Source organism: Kogia breviceps, chromosome 2 (assembly GCF_026419965.1).
Source record: "Kogia breviceps isolate mKogBre1 chromosome 2, mKogBre1 haplotype 1, whole genome shotgun sequence".
In the NCBI taxonomy this organism is placed as follows: Eukaryota; Metazoa; Chordata; class Mammalia; order Artiodactyla; family Physeteridae; genus Kogia; species Kogia breviceps.
The window spans coordinates 194,044,238-194,058,887 of NC_081311.1; the positions used below are offsets into that span (position 1 = coordinate 194,044,238).

Below are 14,650 nucleotides of genomic sequence, written 5' to 3' on the forward strand. Positions count from 1 at the left end.
GTTATAAGTTGCATTCAATTAATTAAATATTTCAAATTAATGATCTCCTTGAAATGCAGTTATGTGTTCAAATGCTAAAAAGTACACCTCTTGCTTTTCTATTCCCTGAATGATGCCATGAATTCCTTATTTGAAAGGGATTCAAGACCTTACAATTTGCTTTTAAGTACTGAAAATCTGCAGTGTTATAAGCAATCTGAAATTATCTTGACATAGAAGCCTTATTTATTACAAAGTTTTTGATATAAAGACTTCTTATCCTATTCAGCTAATCTTCTGAGAAGATGCAAAAGGAAATGAGAAAATCTCAGGCAGGGAAAGCATTTGGCAGTATGGTCCACATTATAACACAGAGAAATACTTTCATATAAAGAGCAGGGGTTAGTATTTGAAATCAATCCTTGACAACTGTAGAAGTGCTCCTAAAACCTAGTTCAGACAAGCAGGTTGACATTTTTTCTGCAAACATTCAGAGTAACTTTTATATTTCTTGGCAAGATCAAAACTAATATTTCTCATAAATTCACACAGGTGATTTACTAGTACATATTTGCCTCACTAGAGAGCCAAAGGAACAATGCTCAGAGAGTGATGACCAAAAGTTTGTTTTACATGGAGGGTAACATTACTACAGTACTCTTTACTTTCTCACTAAATCATTTCCCTTCAACTCTCCAAAGAGAGCTGCCACTATCATTTTTCCCCTCCTACTACTATAATAACGCTAACCATCTCATCCACATATTCATTCCCCAAACATGCACTGAATTCTACTGTGTATCAGGCACAAGTTGTACTGGGGAGTCTACAGATGTGTTACTCAAAATATGGTCCACAGACTGGTGCTGGTTTGTGAAGGCACTGGTTACCAGTTTGCGACAAGTATTTATTTATTTATTTTAAATTAAATTTTATTTTTTAAACATCTTTATTGGAGTGTAATTGCTTTATAATGGTGTGTTAGTTTCTGCTGTATAACAAAGTGAGTCAGCTATACGTATACATATATCCCCATATCCCCTCCTTCTTGCGTTTCCCTCCCACCCCTCTAGATGGTCACAAAGCACCGAGCTCATCTCCCTGTGCTATGTGGCTGCTTCCCACTAGCTATATATTTTACATTTGGTAGTGTATATATGTGACAAGTATTTAAAAATTTTCATAGCAATTTAGAAGGGTAATTTGAATGTTGATTCTAATAATAAAAAATTTGACTTTTGGGCTTCCCTGGTGGCGCAGTGGTTGAGAGTCCGCCTGCCGATGCAGGGGATACGGGTTTGTGCCCCGGTCCGGGAGGATCCCACATGCCGCGGAGCGGTTGGGCCCGTGAGCCATGGCCACTGGGCCTGCGAATCCGGAGCCTGTGCTCCAGAACGGGAGAGGCCACAGCAGTGAGAGGCCCACGTAAAAAAAAAAAAATTTTTTGACTTTTATTTTCTGTCATTTTTCTAATAATTCATTTTAGTTATTTTATAAAAATATCAGTCTGTAAAGGATTAGAAGTAAAAACCTGGTTTGTTACGAGTAATAGTTTAAGAAGCATTGTTCTAGAGGACAGAAAGACCTCTGCTCTTGCTTGACATGAGCACAGTTAATCCTATGTGACTGTCCAAAAAAATAATAATAATAATCCTTCCATCCTCAGACACACACATTCCTGAGGAACATATAAGTTCAGGCTTTGTAAATAGGTTTGGGAATACTGATTTTTAAAAAAGGTTGTAAGTTAATAATAGGTTAAAAGAACAATGGAGAAGGGTGAGATAGGAAGGTAGGTCAAGTAGAAAGGACAATTTAATAAAGAACAGGAAATCAACAGGCAACCAGGAGGGCAGCAGGTATAATGAACTGCTATAAGTCTGGAGTGAAGAAGTTCAGAGGGTTACTCAAGGCTTACTGGATGGAGGAAGACACCAAGTCTAGTCTCTGCCATCCTTTGCATTCTCCAGTCACTTCATACCCTACCTCCTGGGCACAGCCTATCCTCCAGCCATCCCTAATTGCTCTACTTCCCAAAGACAATATCTTCTTTTGCTTGAGTATTTAGCAGACCGATGCTCCGCTCCCACCAGAACGGGCATCCCACCCTCCAGTACTCTCCTTAAGGACCCAGTGCTATTGTCAACCTCTCTGATTACATGCCCTGACACACCCTGAGGCAAAGTTTTGATTCCTCCTCAGTGCACCTGTACACTTGTTTATACTTGCGTCACAGTACTTATCAGAACGTACCATGCATATAAGTCTGCGAGGATATTATTTATCCTTCTCTTCTCAGTGCTCAGCACATAATTGCCTCTCAAATATGTGCTGAACCACACTGAGCATCAGAGAGCGAGTCGGAGGGGTTGATTAGAATTCTCATTCAGGCTGAGCAACCAGAAATCAAGGCTCACTGAAGAGTGTCTAGAAGCCAAACAAGGAGAGCTGCCCATTCAGGGTTCAGCAGGCTATGGAAAGGCCAGGTTAGAGTTGGAGCTCAGCGAAAACCAAAAAGCAACAAACCAAAAAACCCCCATTCTCCTTAAGGAGAACAGTTAAGTCAGGAAGCTAAATTGCAGGTAAAAACACATTCGAGTTTAAAAGCGCATTCTGAAGTTGGATTCACGACTTGGCAGAGTACCTGTAAATTACACGTGGGCATGTGGTTCATTACCTGTAGTCTGAGGAGTTTCAAGGTAGCTAGAATTTTCAGGCATTGAATGGCTGACTAAGCACAAATGACATATGCTAATACCTACTACGGCAGACCCGAGTAATAGGAGGCAAAGCTCCAATACCAAGGTCACAGGCATGAAGAAAAACTTCCCCCTCTCATTCCTCTGGGGTGGAAGCAGCTGCAATAACCAGCAGTAAACAAAGGGAGTTTCTGTTTAGTGGTATCCCGAACATTTTCATCACAGGAATGCCTTTCTTGGCTCTGCTTACCTAGTTTTTGGTTGTGTTTTTTTTCTTTTTGTTCTTGTTCTCTGTCCTTTAATACTCTGCCTTTATGATCTCTCCCCTCTCAAACTCTCTCCTTCTTGTTCACTCTCTGAACTCACTTCCTTCTCCTACTCCCACTTTCATTAATTCTTAAATATCAAAGCCCTCCTCTTAGGCTCCTCCTGCACTAGCATTGGTTATACGGAGCATCCTAGTTTTTGGTATATTTTAAGAACCGGTTCTAATTGATGGGCATTTAAACATCTTTCTTTGACCAATAAGTTCCCAGTGATTTTTCCCTGTGGTATTTTTCCTATTTACGGGGACAAGGTGAGAAAATATAAATGGATCCCTGAGAAACCTGGTTTCAGTATCCTTGAAACATAATATGCAGCACTGTAATCAGTGGTGATATGCCTGTGAAATAATACTCTGGCCCTGGCAGAGGTACTATGCTTGGAAAGCATACAATCAAAATTCAAACTGGTCTGGGAAACAGTGGAGGCAAGAAATTTAGTAATGAGAAAAAGATCGCTATTTGAAACATAACACAGTCTTCTCACTAGCAAAGTCAAACAATGAAACAAGCCTTTCTTTTTCCAGTAGGTCTATTATTCTACTGATGTATGTGCAGTTATGTGCCTGAAACTGCTCAGAAACAAACTGGAATAGACATAACCAAAGAGATTCATAGAGACTCCCTTTGCATTTTTATTTGCTTCCCAGAACCTCCTGATCGAAGACGATAACAGAAGGCACTTTCCTAAGGTGTATCTCCAAAAAGATCAGCAACTGTTTCTTATACATTATTCAGAGGAATGGGGATATTACCTTAAATCCTAACGAAATCCACATTCGGAGATCCTGAATTTTACCTAGCTTTAAAAATGCTACAGTACTGAGAAATCAACTTTCTCAAATTACAACCATCTTTTTTTTTTTTTTTTTTGCGGTACGCGGCCCTCTCACTGTGTGGCCTCTCCCGTTGCGGAGCACAGGCTCCGGACGCGCAGGCTCAGCGGCCATGGCTCACGGGCTTAGTTGCTCCGCGGCATGTGGGATCTTCCCGGACCGGGGCACGAACCCGTGTCCCCTGCATTGGCAGGCGGACTCTCAACCACTGCACCATCAGGGAAGCCCTACAACCATCTTTAAAAAAAAAAAAAAAAAAGCAAAGCCAAAGATGATTTTGGCTTTCAAATGGGACATACGTGTCATGTAGGGGGCTTATTTTGCTATCACTCCAACAGCCATAATTACTTCCCAGAATTGTGAAAAAGGCTTCAGATGTCTAATCTGGAGTAAAAAAAAAAGGATCACTAAGACTCAGGCTTTATCAACACCCCGAAACCTGAAACCTACAAATTTGCAAAATAGAAAGCAACCTTGAACTTCAAAACAAAGATAAATAATTTTAACAATGTAATAGTAAGCATAATACATCTATAGAGCTATAGTTTTTAAAGTTAGTTGGCATATATTATTCCACTCAAATTTCATAACACCTCTGTAAGGTGGACAGAGTAAGCATCTTTGTTTTACAGGTGTTAAGCAACTTGCACAAAGTTGGATAAGCTTAAATAACTGACTTCCATCGTTTAGTAAAATCTCTCTACCTACTCAAGCTACTCCCCTAATCTCTGCTTTCTCAAGTCACCAGATTTCTTGGGAAGCGTCATCTATTCTTGCTGAATTTATTTCCTCATCTGGTATCCATTTTTGAATCTTGGCAAATGATAGTTAATTTGTTTTCCCAAATAGCTACTATTCTCAAAAAGATCACCAGTGACCTACAAGGTATTATGGGACTTTCAGTAGTCTCAAATATTCAATGAGTGAATGAAATTTCCAGTAATTTCAAGGACTTGTTTTTGATCCTCATTCTTCCTCATTCTTGACCCCAACTCCCCTCTGAAACCCTCTCTTCCCTCATTTTTCATGCCATCACTTTCCTTCCTCTCTTACTCCCCAGTATCTTTATTTTTACTTATTTATTTATGTATGTGTGTATTTATGTTTGGCTGCGTTGGGTCTTCGTTGCTGCATGCCGGCTTTCTCTAGTTGTGGCGAGTGGGGGCTACTCTTCGTTGCGGTGCGCGGGCTTCTCATTGTGGTGGCTTCTCTTGTTGCAGAGCATGGGCTCTAGGTGTACAGGCTTCAGTAGTTGTGGCACACGGGCTCAGTAGTTGTGGCGCACGGGCTTAGCTGCTCTGCAGCATGTGGGATCTTCCCGGACCAGGGATCGAACCCGTGTCCCCTGAGTTGGCAGGCGGATTCTTAACCACTGCACCACCAGGGAAGTCCTCCCCTGTATCTTTAAAATTAAACGGCTCAACAGCTACTCATCATCCAAGATCCAATTCAAATGACAATTCTGAAGTCTTCCAGAACACCTCCAGCAGCAGGTCCCACATTACTTCTGAGGTTCCACAGTACTTCATACTATTAGGCACTTATCACACTATATTTTGATTGTTATCATCTCTGTCTCTGTCTCTCCCTCCCTCCCTCATAAAAGTTCTTTGGATATAGAAACTGGCTTATCATTTCATATCTTTTGGGTTTAGCAAATTACCTGGCACTTATAGACCCTGCTAACAAATGTCTGAATGAACCACCAGATAAGTGGCAGCAGTAAGGCCTCTGCCTTTATCCTTCTTACAGAAGGTGGCTCAAAAGCAAAGGCTTTTAAATCTCTTACTTCTTATTCCATGAAAGTAAGTGATCAGGCTTGATTCTCATATTTAGTCCCTTAAAAAAAATTTTTGTTTCCTTGCAGTGATCTATGAACCACCCTTTCCAAGTAGAACAGTCAGAAAGGTAGCAGTGCCACACATGGTATAGTTATGACTCCTACAATTTACCCATCCACTCTCTACCATGTGAGGACACAGGGAGAAGGTGGACATCTGTAAGCCAGGAATCAAATGTCAGTACCTTGATTTTGGACTTCCTAGCCTCCAGAACTGTTGAGAAATAAACGTCTGTTGTATTTTGGTATTTTGTTGTGGCAGCCCTAGCAGAAAAATACACGCTCCTTAAATAGTTTCTGGAAAATATCTTTTTTTCAGCTAACTCTAATTGTTAGAAAATTCTTCCTTATCCCAAGCTAAATCCTGCCCTCTGTATCTGAGAGTTGAGGAAAAACAAAGAAGAATATAGGGGATGTGATCACTATGGAAGAGAATAATTTTCAAGTGAAAAATAAATCTGTGACTTAAACACTGAGGAAAAAATTTAAACTCAAAATCGATAATATGGTAGCAAAAATAAATTCTCCAGAGAGAAATCATGGTATACTGTAGAAAACAGTAGTTTGTAGAAAGACAAACCAAGGTTTAAATTAAGGTTCTGACTTTATCTGAGTGATAACCTCGTCAATCCTATTTCCCTTATTTATAAAGTATGGATAACAATGTGTAGAGTTGTAATAATGTAATAATATGTGAAAGTGCTTTGAAAAACTGAAAAAGACTACAAGAATGTCAGATATTATGGCTATCCCCTTTCTTCTTGTGGCTATATTTAAAGTGTTATTTATATCAGAGCTATTTATGTTTAGTTCTCTAGACTTTATCCAAATTCAGAGGCAAAAATTGCTCTCCCTAACTTTGAAATCAGTGGATCTGCAATACACTAAACAAAATACATTAATACTGAGTAGTATTAATCTAAGAAAAGTTGTCTGAAAAACATAAAGGAAACAATATCATGCTTTAATTATATCAAATCACACAAAAAAATGTTTTGCCTATTTTAGGTGTGGTACATACCTTAATAGAAATACTTGCTGAAGAGTCCTTGTTAACTAAGAAAGGTCACCAAATCAAAGAATTGCAGTGTTGAAAGGATTTGAGTCCTTCTGGAGTTTATCTACTCTAATGCCTTATCTGATGCATACATAATTTCCTTCTGCAATACTCCTGATGGACAGGCATCCATCTGGTGCTTAAAATATTTTCTGAAACAATTTTTTTCTTCAGGTAACTCTAATTATTAAAACTGGGCTAAACTCTGTCCCCTGTAACTTCTAACCTTGTATCCTCTGAGAGCCACACAGAACACATTTTCTTTTCCCTCTTTAGAACAGATTTTTTTTTTTTTTTTTGGCTGCATCGGGTCTTCATTGCTGCGCGTGGGCTTTCTCTAGTTGAGGCGAGTGGGGGCTGCTCTTTGTTGCAGTGTGCAGGCTTCTCATTGTGGTGTTTTCTCTTGTTGCAGAGCACAGGCTTCAGTAGTTGTGGTGCACGGGCTTAGTTGCTCCATGACATGTGGGATCTTCCTGGACCAGGGCTCGAACCCGTGTCCCCTGCATTGGCAAGCAGATTCTTGACCGCTGTGCCACCAGGGAAGCCCCTAGAACGGTCTTTTATTTATTTATTTTTATTTATTAAAAAAAATTTTTTTGTGTGGTACGCGGGCCTCTCACTGTTGTGGCCTCTCCCGTTGCAGAGCACAGGCTCTGGACGCACAGGCCCAATGGCCATGGCCCACGGGCCCAGCCGCTCCACGGCACGTGGGATCCTCCCGGACCGGGGCACGAACCCGCGTCCCCTGTATCAGCAGGCGGACCCCCAACCACTGCGACACGAGGGAAGCCCTAGAACAGTCTTTTAAACTTTAGAACACTCATATCCTTTGCCCAACTCATCTTCAGGTTAATCCTCCTCAGTTCTCCAGTTATTGTACTGACATGTTTCAAGCGCCTCTCCTCTGGACCAGCTCCACTTTACTGCACCCCTCCCCGCCACTGCAGCCTAAACAAATTCCTCTATAAACAGCGTGCTTATTTAGTCCAATCCACGGAGATCTTTACGGATACTGGACTATAGGAAAATATATTTGCTTTTCCTCTCAGCTTCAAAATTATCAGCAGATCAAAAGCAAAAGAAGAATGTTGCTCCTAAAATCTTGGTAATTTGAGTTTTAAGCATTCAAGCAATGGTTGGAACAGTCAGATTACTAGACAAGATGGCCTTGCCTTTACAATATCTTCCTATGATGCTAAAGCTCAGGAATAGGGACAGGTCCATACTTTAAGAAGTCAAGGCCTCCTCTAACATGGGGATTTGTGGATGCAGAGTGCTGACAAGTGAAGCCTGTGAGGCAAAAGTGAGGTCAAGCCTAATAAGAACCTAGGGTTGGCAAACCTCAGCCCCATTGACAGTCCTTTATCAAATACAGTGATGATACAACCAGAATTTTCCATGAGAGTCTTACCATATTCCGTTTCATTTTTCCAGAGGTTAATATTTCACTAGAAACATAATCCTGGAAAGAAATTTAGAAAGTCTGAAGAAGACTATAAGTATCTAATTATATTCCAAATTCCTCCCTCAAATGCAAAAACAGCAATTCCTGTTTAAAAATCCTAAATAACAAAATCAAAAGGACGTAATAGTCATTTAATCTATTCAGGATTTAATCTATTCAGGATTTAATCTATTCAGGATAACGATAACAAACTTCTCGGAGCCCATGCAGGAGGATTCTGGAGAACAAACTACTGATCACAATCTACGTGAAGTCTATTACTAGACAATCTGTGATCAACACAATCTGTGTATTTATTGGCTGTATGGGTGGTATGTTTTGGTTGCTTTCCCAAAATTTGGGTTGATAAGATAAAAACTATATTTTAGGAATTATAAACCCCAGACTCATTTTTAACACTTGGTCAAGGCACCTCTTAGGCAATACTGACATTCAAGAAAAGTTCAACAGTCTACTATTCTTTTTTTTTTTTTGGTATGCGGGCCTCTCACTGTTGTGGCCTCTCCCGTTGCGGAGCACAGGCTCCGGACGCGCAGGCTCAGCGGCCATGGCTCATGGGCCCAGCCGCTCCGCGGCATGTGGGATCTTCCCGGACCGGGTCACGAACCTGCATCCCCTGCATCGGCAGATGGACTCTCAACCACTGCGCCACCAGGGAAGCCCTACAGTCTACTATTCTTAACAAGGAAATCTAAGTGAATAGAAGATGTAAAGCCAACTATTTTTGACTGGAGGTAAAGTTAAAGATCAAGGTGCTGTGAGAAAGAGAATGTGGGAGATCCAGGAGCAAACTATGGAGAGGAAATGCAAGAACACAAGTGAAAGGTGCTTTCAGAAACCTTCTGAGCCAAACTGGTTCTTTTTTTGCTCACCTGCCATAAATTGGAATGTGATTAGTTGCTAGAAAACAAGATAAACACTAGGTGCACATCAATGCTTCTCAATTGAATCATTTCTTCAGAGGTAAAACAGATATTACAGTCGCTCAGTTAGAAAGAGAATAATAGCATGAAGTCATTGGTTAGACCTCAAAAAGTAAGTGGTTTTACAGAAATATTAATGCTATTATTAATAATATTAAGTATTAATAAAAAATAATACAGCAGTTAACATTGATTACTGTGTGTGAGGCACTGTACTAAGCATTTTATAAGCAGTCTCATTTAATCCTCATATCAACCCTCTAAAGAAATGAAATGGATAGTGAGGTTCAGAGTTTGAGTGCTCTGCCTCGGGTCACAGTGGTGCGGGTAATAAACTCTGAACCTAGAGTCCACTAATGACTGCTCTGTGCTTTACTGCACTTACACGTAAACTTTGGATAGATATCAATTACTTTCCATAAAGGTCTCTCTCTCTCTCTCTCTCTCTCTCTCACACACACACACACACACAAACACACAGACACAGCAAATGAAGCATCCCTTTTCTGCAATAGTTGCCAACACTGAGTATTATCAGTCTTTTAAATTTTTGTCAGTTAATTGGGAAAAAAGGGGTAGTCTGTTGTTTTAATAGGGTTGAACATCTCTGAATTTATTCACTGGTCATTTGCATCTTTCTTCTGTGAACTATTTGTTCATATCCTTTGCCCATTTTGAGTTAAATATTTACCTTATTGATTTGCAGTCAGTCATTTATATTCTGGATATTATATTAATATCTGGAGTATAAGTAAAGAAAGAAATGGAGACAATTAGTTAATCTTACAAAAAAAATTAAATCTGCTTCATACATTATACCCAAGCAAATTCCAGATGGATCAAAAATAACGAAATCATAAAAGCATAATCCTTTCTTATGGCAATGTGTCAGTTTCTTGGTATTAATTTAATAAAATTATGGATTTATGTTGAGGAAAAAGTAATTTGAACAGGCTGAACACGGCATTACAGCCTATACTAGAAAACTAGTATAAGAAGACTTTCAGTGACAAATCTATGCCACTGAAAGCAACTATCTTCGAAAATTATGAACGTGGTAAATTTATTAAGTTAAAAAGTTTCAAAATAATACTTATGATTCCATTTTAATAAAAGGAAACACAATAAACATTAGCTACATTAGAAGGCTATATTGAAATATTAACAAAGGTCAGTTCTAGGTAGCTGTAGTCTGTAAAAGAAAAATTCAATACTATTTTAAAAAATGCATTGCTTTTGAAGATATCCTTTCTAAACAGACATAAAGATGGTTAGACTTCTGGAAAGAAAGGTCTGTGACTCATTCATTTTTATGTCCTTTAAGCGCCCAGTGCCTGTTCAGAAGTCTCCCAAAAAACCTTTGTTGAATGAATGAAATGGGGAACTCAGGATTTACAAACAAAATCTCCATATCAGCTACTTAAAATACTCAAATTCAAAACCTTGCAGGAGAATCATATTTGTTCCCCAAGTAATATTTCATTCACAACTTTAGTTTATAACTACAAAATGTTATGTTTTTAACAAACAAGAAAGAAATGTAAGACTCTTAATGTGTATGAGCTAAAAGCAGTGGGGTGGAGATGATGTGAAAAAGAAATCTTGGGAATTCCCTGGCGGTCCAGTGGTTAGGGCTCCGAGCTTCCACTGAAGGGGGCACAGGTTTGATCCCTGGTCAGGGAACTGAGATCCCACAAGCCCGTGTGGCCAAAAAAAAAATTTTTTTTTAAATATTTTATTTTTGAAAAGACTTATGACAAATACAAAAGTTTATGTTGAATTCTCTCAGACGCAAAGACTATCCCTGATTTATGAAGTAAGTTATTCATACTTCCTGAGTATCTATTATGGGCATATGGGCAAGCTTCTATTTGTATAAAAAGGGCATGAATATTTACAAGGAACTTATAATATGACTTCAAACACGTAACTGTTCATGACATATTAATCCTATTGTAAACTGTACCAAATCATACTATAAAACTATAATAATTGAACTAACACGTACAGGAAAGGAATGGGAAGAGATAAATAGACCAATGAAACAGAAATATTCCAAAAATAAACCCATGTCTTATGGAGACCTAGTATTTGACAAAGATAGCTTTCCAAACAGGGGAAAGGATGGCTTAACTACTTAGTAAACAGTAGTGGGCAACTGGCTATCCAAATAGCAAAGGAAGTTAGATTTCTACCACATACCATCTGTGTAAATACATTTCAGATGGATTAAAGAGCTAAACATTACAAAGAGAAAAAAACATAGGCTATTTAATTAACCTGAAGATAAGGAAGGTCTTCTTAAACGAGACACAAAATTCAGAAGCCACATGAATAATATTGATGAATTTGAAGTGATAATTTAAAATTCCTGTTCAACAAAAAACAGACAAGCAATACATTGAGAGAAAACGTTTGCAACGTACAATACAGGCAAAGGATTGATACTACAAGAAAGAACACCTATAAAGCAGTAAGAAAAATAAACAATTCAATATCAACAAGCAATTCACGAAGAAAAAGAAATGGCCAAACAGAAGATTCCGTGACTTCTCCACTAACAACAACGACAACCATGATAGCTAATACATAATGCTTACTAGGCATCAGAAGCTTGGCTACATGCTTTAGATATCAACTCATTTAATCCTCACAACAACCCTACGAGATAAGGTATTATTTTTATCCCTTTTTACAGCGGAGGAAATTGTGGCAGCAGTTAAAGAAGCTGCTCAGGGACACACAACCAGGAGTGCAGGGCTAGAATTCCAATGCAGACAGTATAGCTCTACAGGCCAGCACAGCACTGAACCACTATCCTATATGACCTCTCCAGGGATCTAGGCATCAGGGAAATACAAATTAAAACAAGATGTCATCTGTTGTTCAAACTGACAAAAATAAAAAAGACCAACATAGTCAATGTGGCAAATGAGTATTATCAACATTGGTGGTAGAAGAATAAAATGGCAATTTCTTTTTGTAGTAAAAACTCTTCAGAAACAGATGCTCTGAAAGTTCAGAAAAACAATTTATGCAATAAAAGGTGGACAATAGTCAGGTAGTTTCTTACTAAAACGTTAATTTTATTTTCTCCTGAAGGTAGTAACAAATCCTAGAACTCCTTTCCTTTTCTCTCTTAATTCTTAGAAGCCAATAAAGGCCACCAGAGGATGAGCATTCCTTTGCTCCCACGCTAACTGGTTTTTGGTGGCTGCTTTCCTTGTGCTTTAATCAGCCCAGGTCAAATTTTCCCTGTACGCGGGCCTCTCACTGTTGTGGCCTCTCTCGTTGTGGAGCACAGGCTCCGGACACGCAGGCTCAGCGGCCACGGCTCACGGGCCCAGCCGCTCGGCAGCATATGGGATCTTCGGCCATGGTTCACGGGCCCAGCCACTCGGCAGCATATGGGATCTTCCCGAACCGGGGCACGAACCCGTGTCCCCTGCATCGGCAGGCAGACTCTCAACCACTGCGCCACCAGGGAAGCCCAAACCTGTTTCTTGATGCACTAAACGACACAGATTCTGCTTTCTATTCGTTTCCATATTTGTCCCTTAGCCTCTTTCTCAAGAGCCAAAGTTTCTCCTGAACAAGGTTCAAGAGCCAAGACTGAAGGTGAGAAGCTCAAACTTTCCCTTTTTGGGGTGTTCAAAAGCCATTAAAAAGACTCTGACTTTCAGCAACAATGTTAACTCCAGACAAAAACATGGCTTGTGAAATCTCTCAATTCTCCACAGTCTCCAGTTTACTGTTTACAGCATAAACGTTAAGTAATAATATAAATTACTTAAGGGAAAAATAAAATCCATGTTACAGCTTTTCTCATACTTCAGCCATGACTATCTACTTATAGGCACTATTATGAAGAGAAACACGGGAAGGTACATGGAGCTGTATAAAGGAGGCTGTTACTAAACATCACTGCATAAAAGTACTGAAAGTTCATCATGAATGCCAGTATGGAAAGGCCTTCCCTTAAAAAACAGCACAGTAGGTCGGCTTCCATTTTGAAAAATTTCATTTGTACATCCAAAACTTCCTGTAACTTTTTTGCTGTTGTGTTCTAACACTTACTACCAACTTGGTTTCTGATTATGACAAAGCAATTAAAATTTGCAGGGGTGAAATGGACACTGTGGAAACACACTGGCGGCTCAGAGAACGGTGCTTGACGAGACCTCCAGGAGAGGAGCCCTACATCGTCACTGAGAGACAAATTTAAGAGCGTTCCATATTGTAGCCATAGGATGTAAGAAGAGATTAAGGTCAGCAGGAAAATGTAAGACTGGAATAGACGAGATTGCGTTTTTTCATCGGCATCGTATGGTCACAGATTAACATTCCATTAAAACACAAAGCTTCACTACGGGAAGGGGAGACGGATGCACCCGCGGCACCACCACAGGCCCGAGGCAATGATTTCGATATCCTGCTAAATGCTACCATGCTCCCGACGTCATCAAATAATTGCTGGACAGCTCCACCATGTCTACGCGTTAACCACACAAAATCGAGGGGGCAGACACCTTTGCCAGGAGTCCCAGTGCAAAACCATAACTCCTCAAGGCTTCGCACGCACAAATTTAGGGCTCTCATTTCGCTGTTAAGAAAACTGAGGAGCTGAGGGAGAAGCAGCGACCGTCCAGTGCCTCCAAGGGCCAAGACAGAGTTAAGATGAGGTCCACCTCAGACTTCTCACTCCCCACCTTCCTCCGCTCCAACCCTGGAAAGAGCCACAAGTGAGCAAGAGAAGTTGTGGAAACAAGACCCAGGGGGGCGGGGGGTAGGAGGGGAGAACCCGAGAGAGTTCAACTCCGGCGTCTGCATTTGTCCCACACAAGGTCACTCGCTCCAAGTCACTTTTCCCTGCTGCCCTGGTGGGCTTCCCGCCAAAGAGGCAGCTAGGCTTCGAGGCCAGCCCACCGCGCCCCCTCGGTCCTCTCCCGCGGGCCGCAGCCCCTTCCCGGCCTCTCTTCTCGGACCCAAGCGCGCCTCCCGACACCTGTTTCCGACGCCCGGCCCCCCTCTCAGCCCAATTCCGCGGCTCCTCCGCCTCTACCCACGGGGCTCCCATCAACGTCCCCTCCCTCCCTCCGGACGCCCCTTTCCCCGCCTCTCGCGCCCGGTCCCGCCGGCGGCCTGGGACGGCGTTCTTTTTTCCCTTCCCGCCGCCCTCTCCTCGGGTGCCCACCTGGCGCGGCCCGCCCCCGGCCGGTCTCCTCAGCGAGCGGCCGCCTCCCAAGTCCTCCCGGCCCAGCTCCGCTCCCGGGAGGATACAATTTGAAGCCCCTCAGGATCTCCCTGGCCCTCTCGTCCTTGGTTGACATGATGCGGCGGCCGCCGCCTGCGGCTCTCCCACGGTGGCCCGGCGGAGCCTCGTAGACTGTGCCCAGGAGCCGAGGACTGAGCCGCAGCCCGGCCTGCAGACCTCGGGCGAGCAGCGGCAGCGCCCAGACCCGGACCGGCCTCTTTTCACTCAGCTCCCGCTCCTGATCCCTTCTCCTTCCCTCTAGCCTCGGAGCGCC

The 14,650-nt window shown here is 41.5% G+C and overlaps 1 protein-coding gene across 1 annotated transcript in view; it reads right to left on the reverse strand.

The window, feature by feature from the left end:
* Positions 1–14,633, reverse strand: part of PDE6D (phosphodiesterase 6D) — a 48,962-nt gene extending 34,329 nt beyond the window's left edge. The window contains exon 1 of the mRNA XM_059053649.2: positions 14,403–14,633. Coding sequence (XP_058909632.1) covers positions 14,403–14,452 — 50 coding nt within the window. The 5' untranslated portion in view covers positions 14,453–14,633. The remainder of the gene's footprint in view (positions 1–14,402) is intronic.
* Positions 14,634–14,650: the final 17 nt, after the last annotated feature.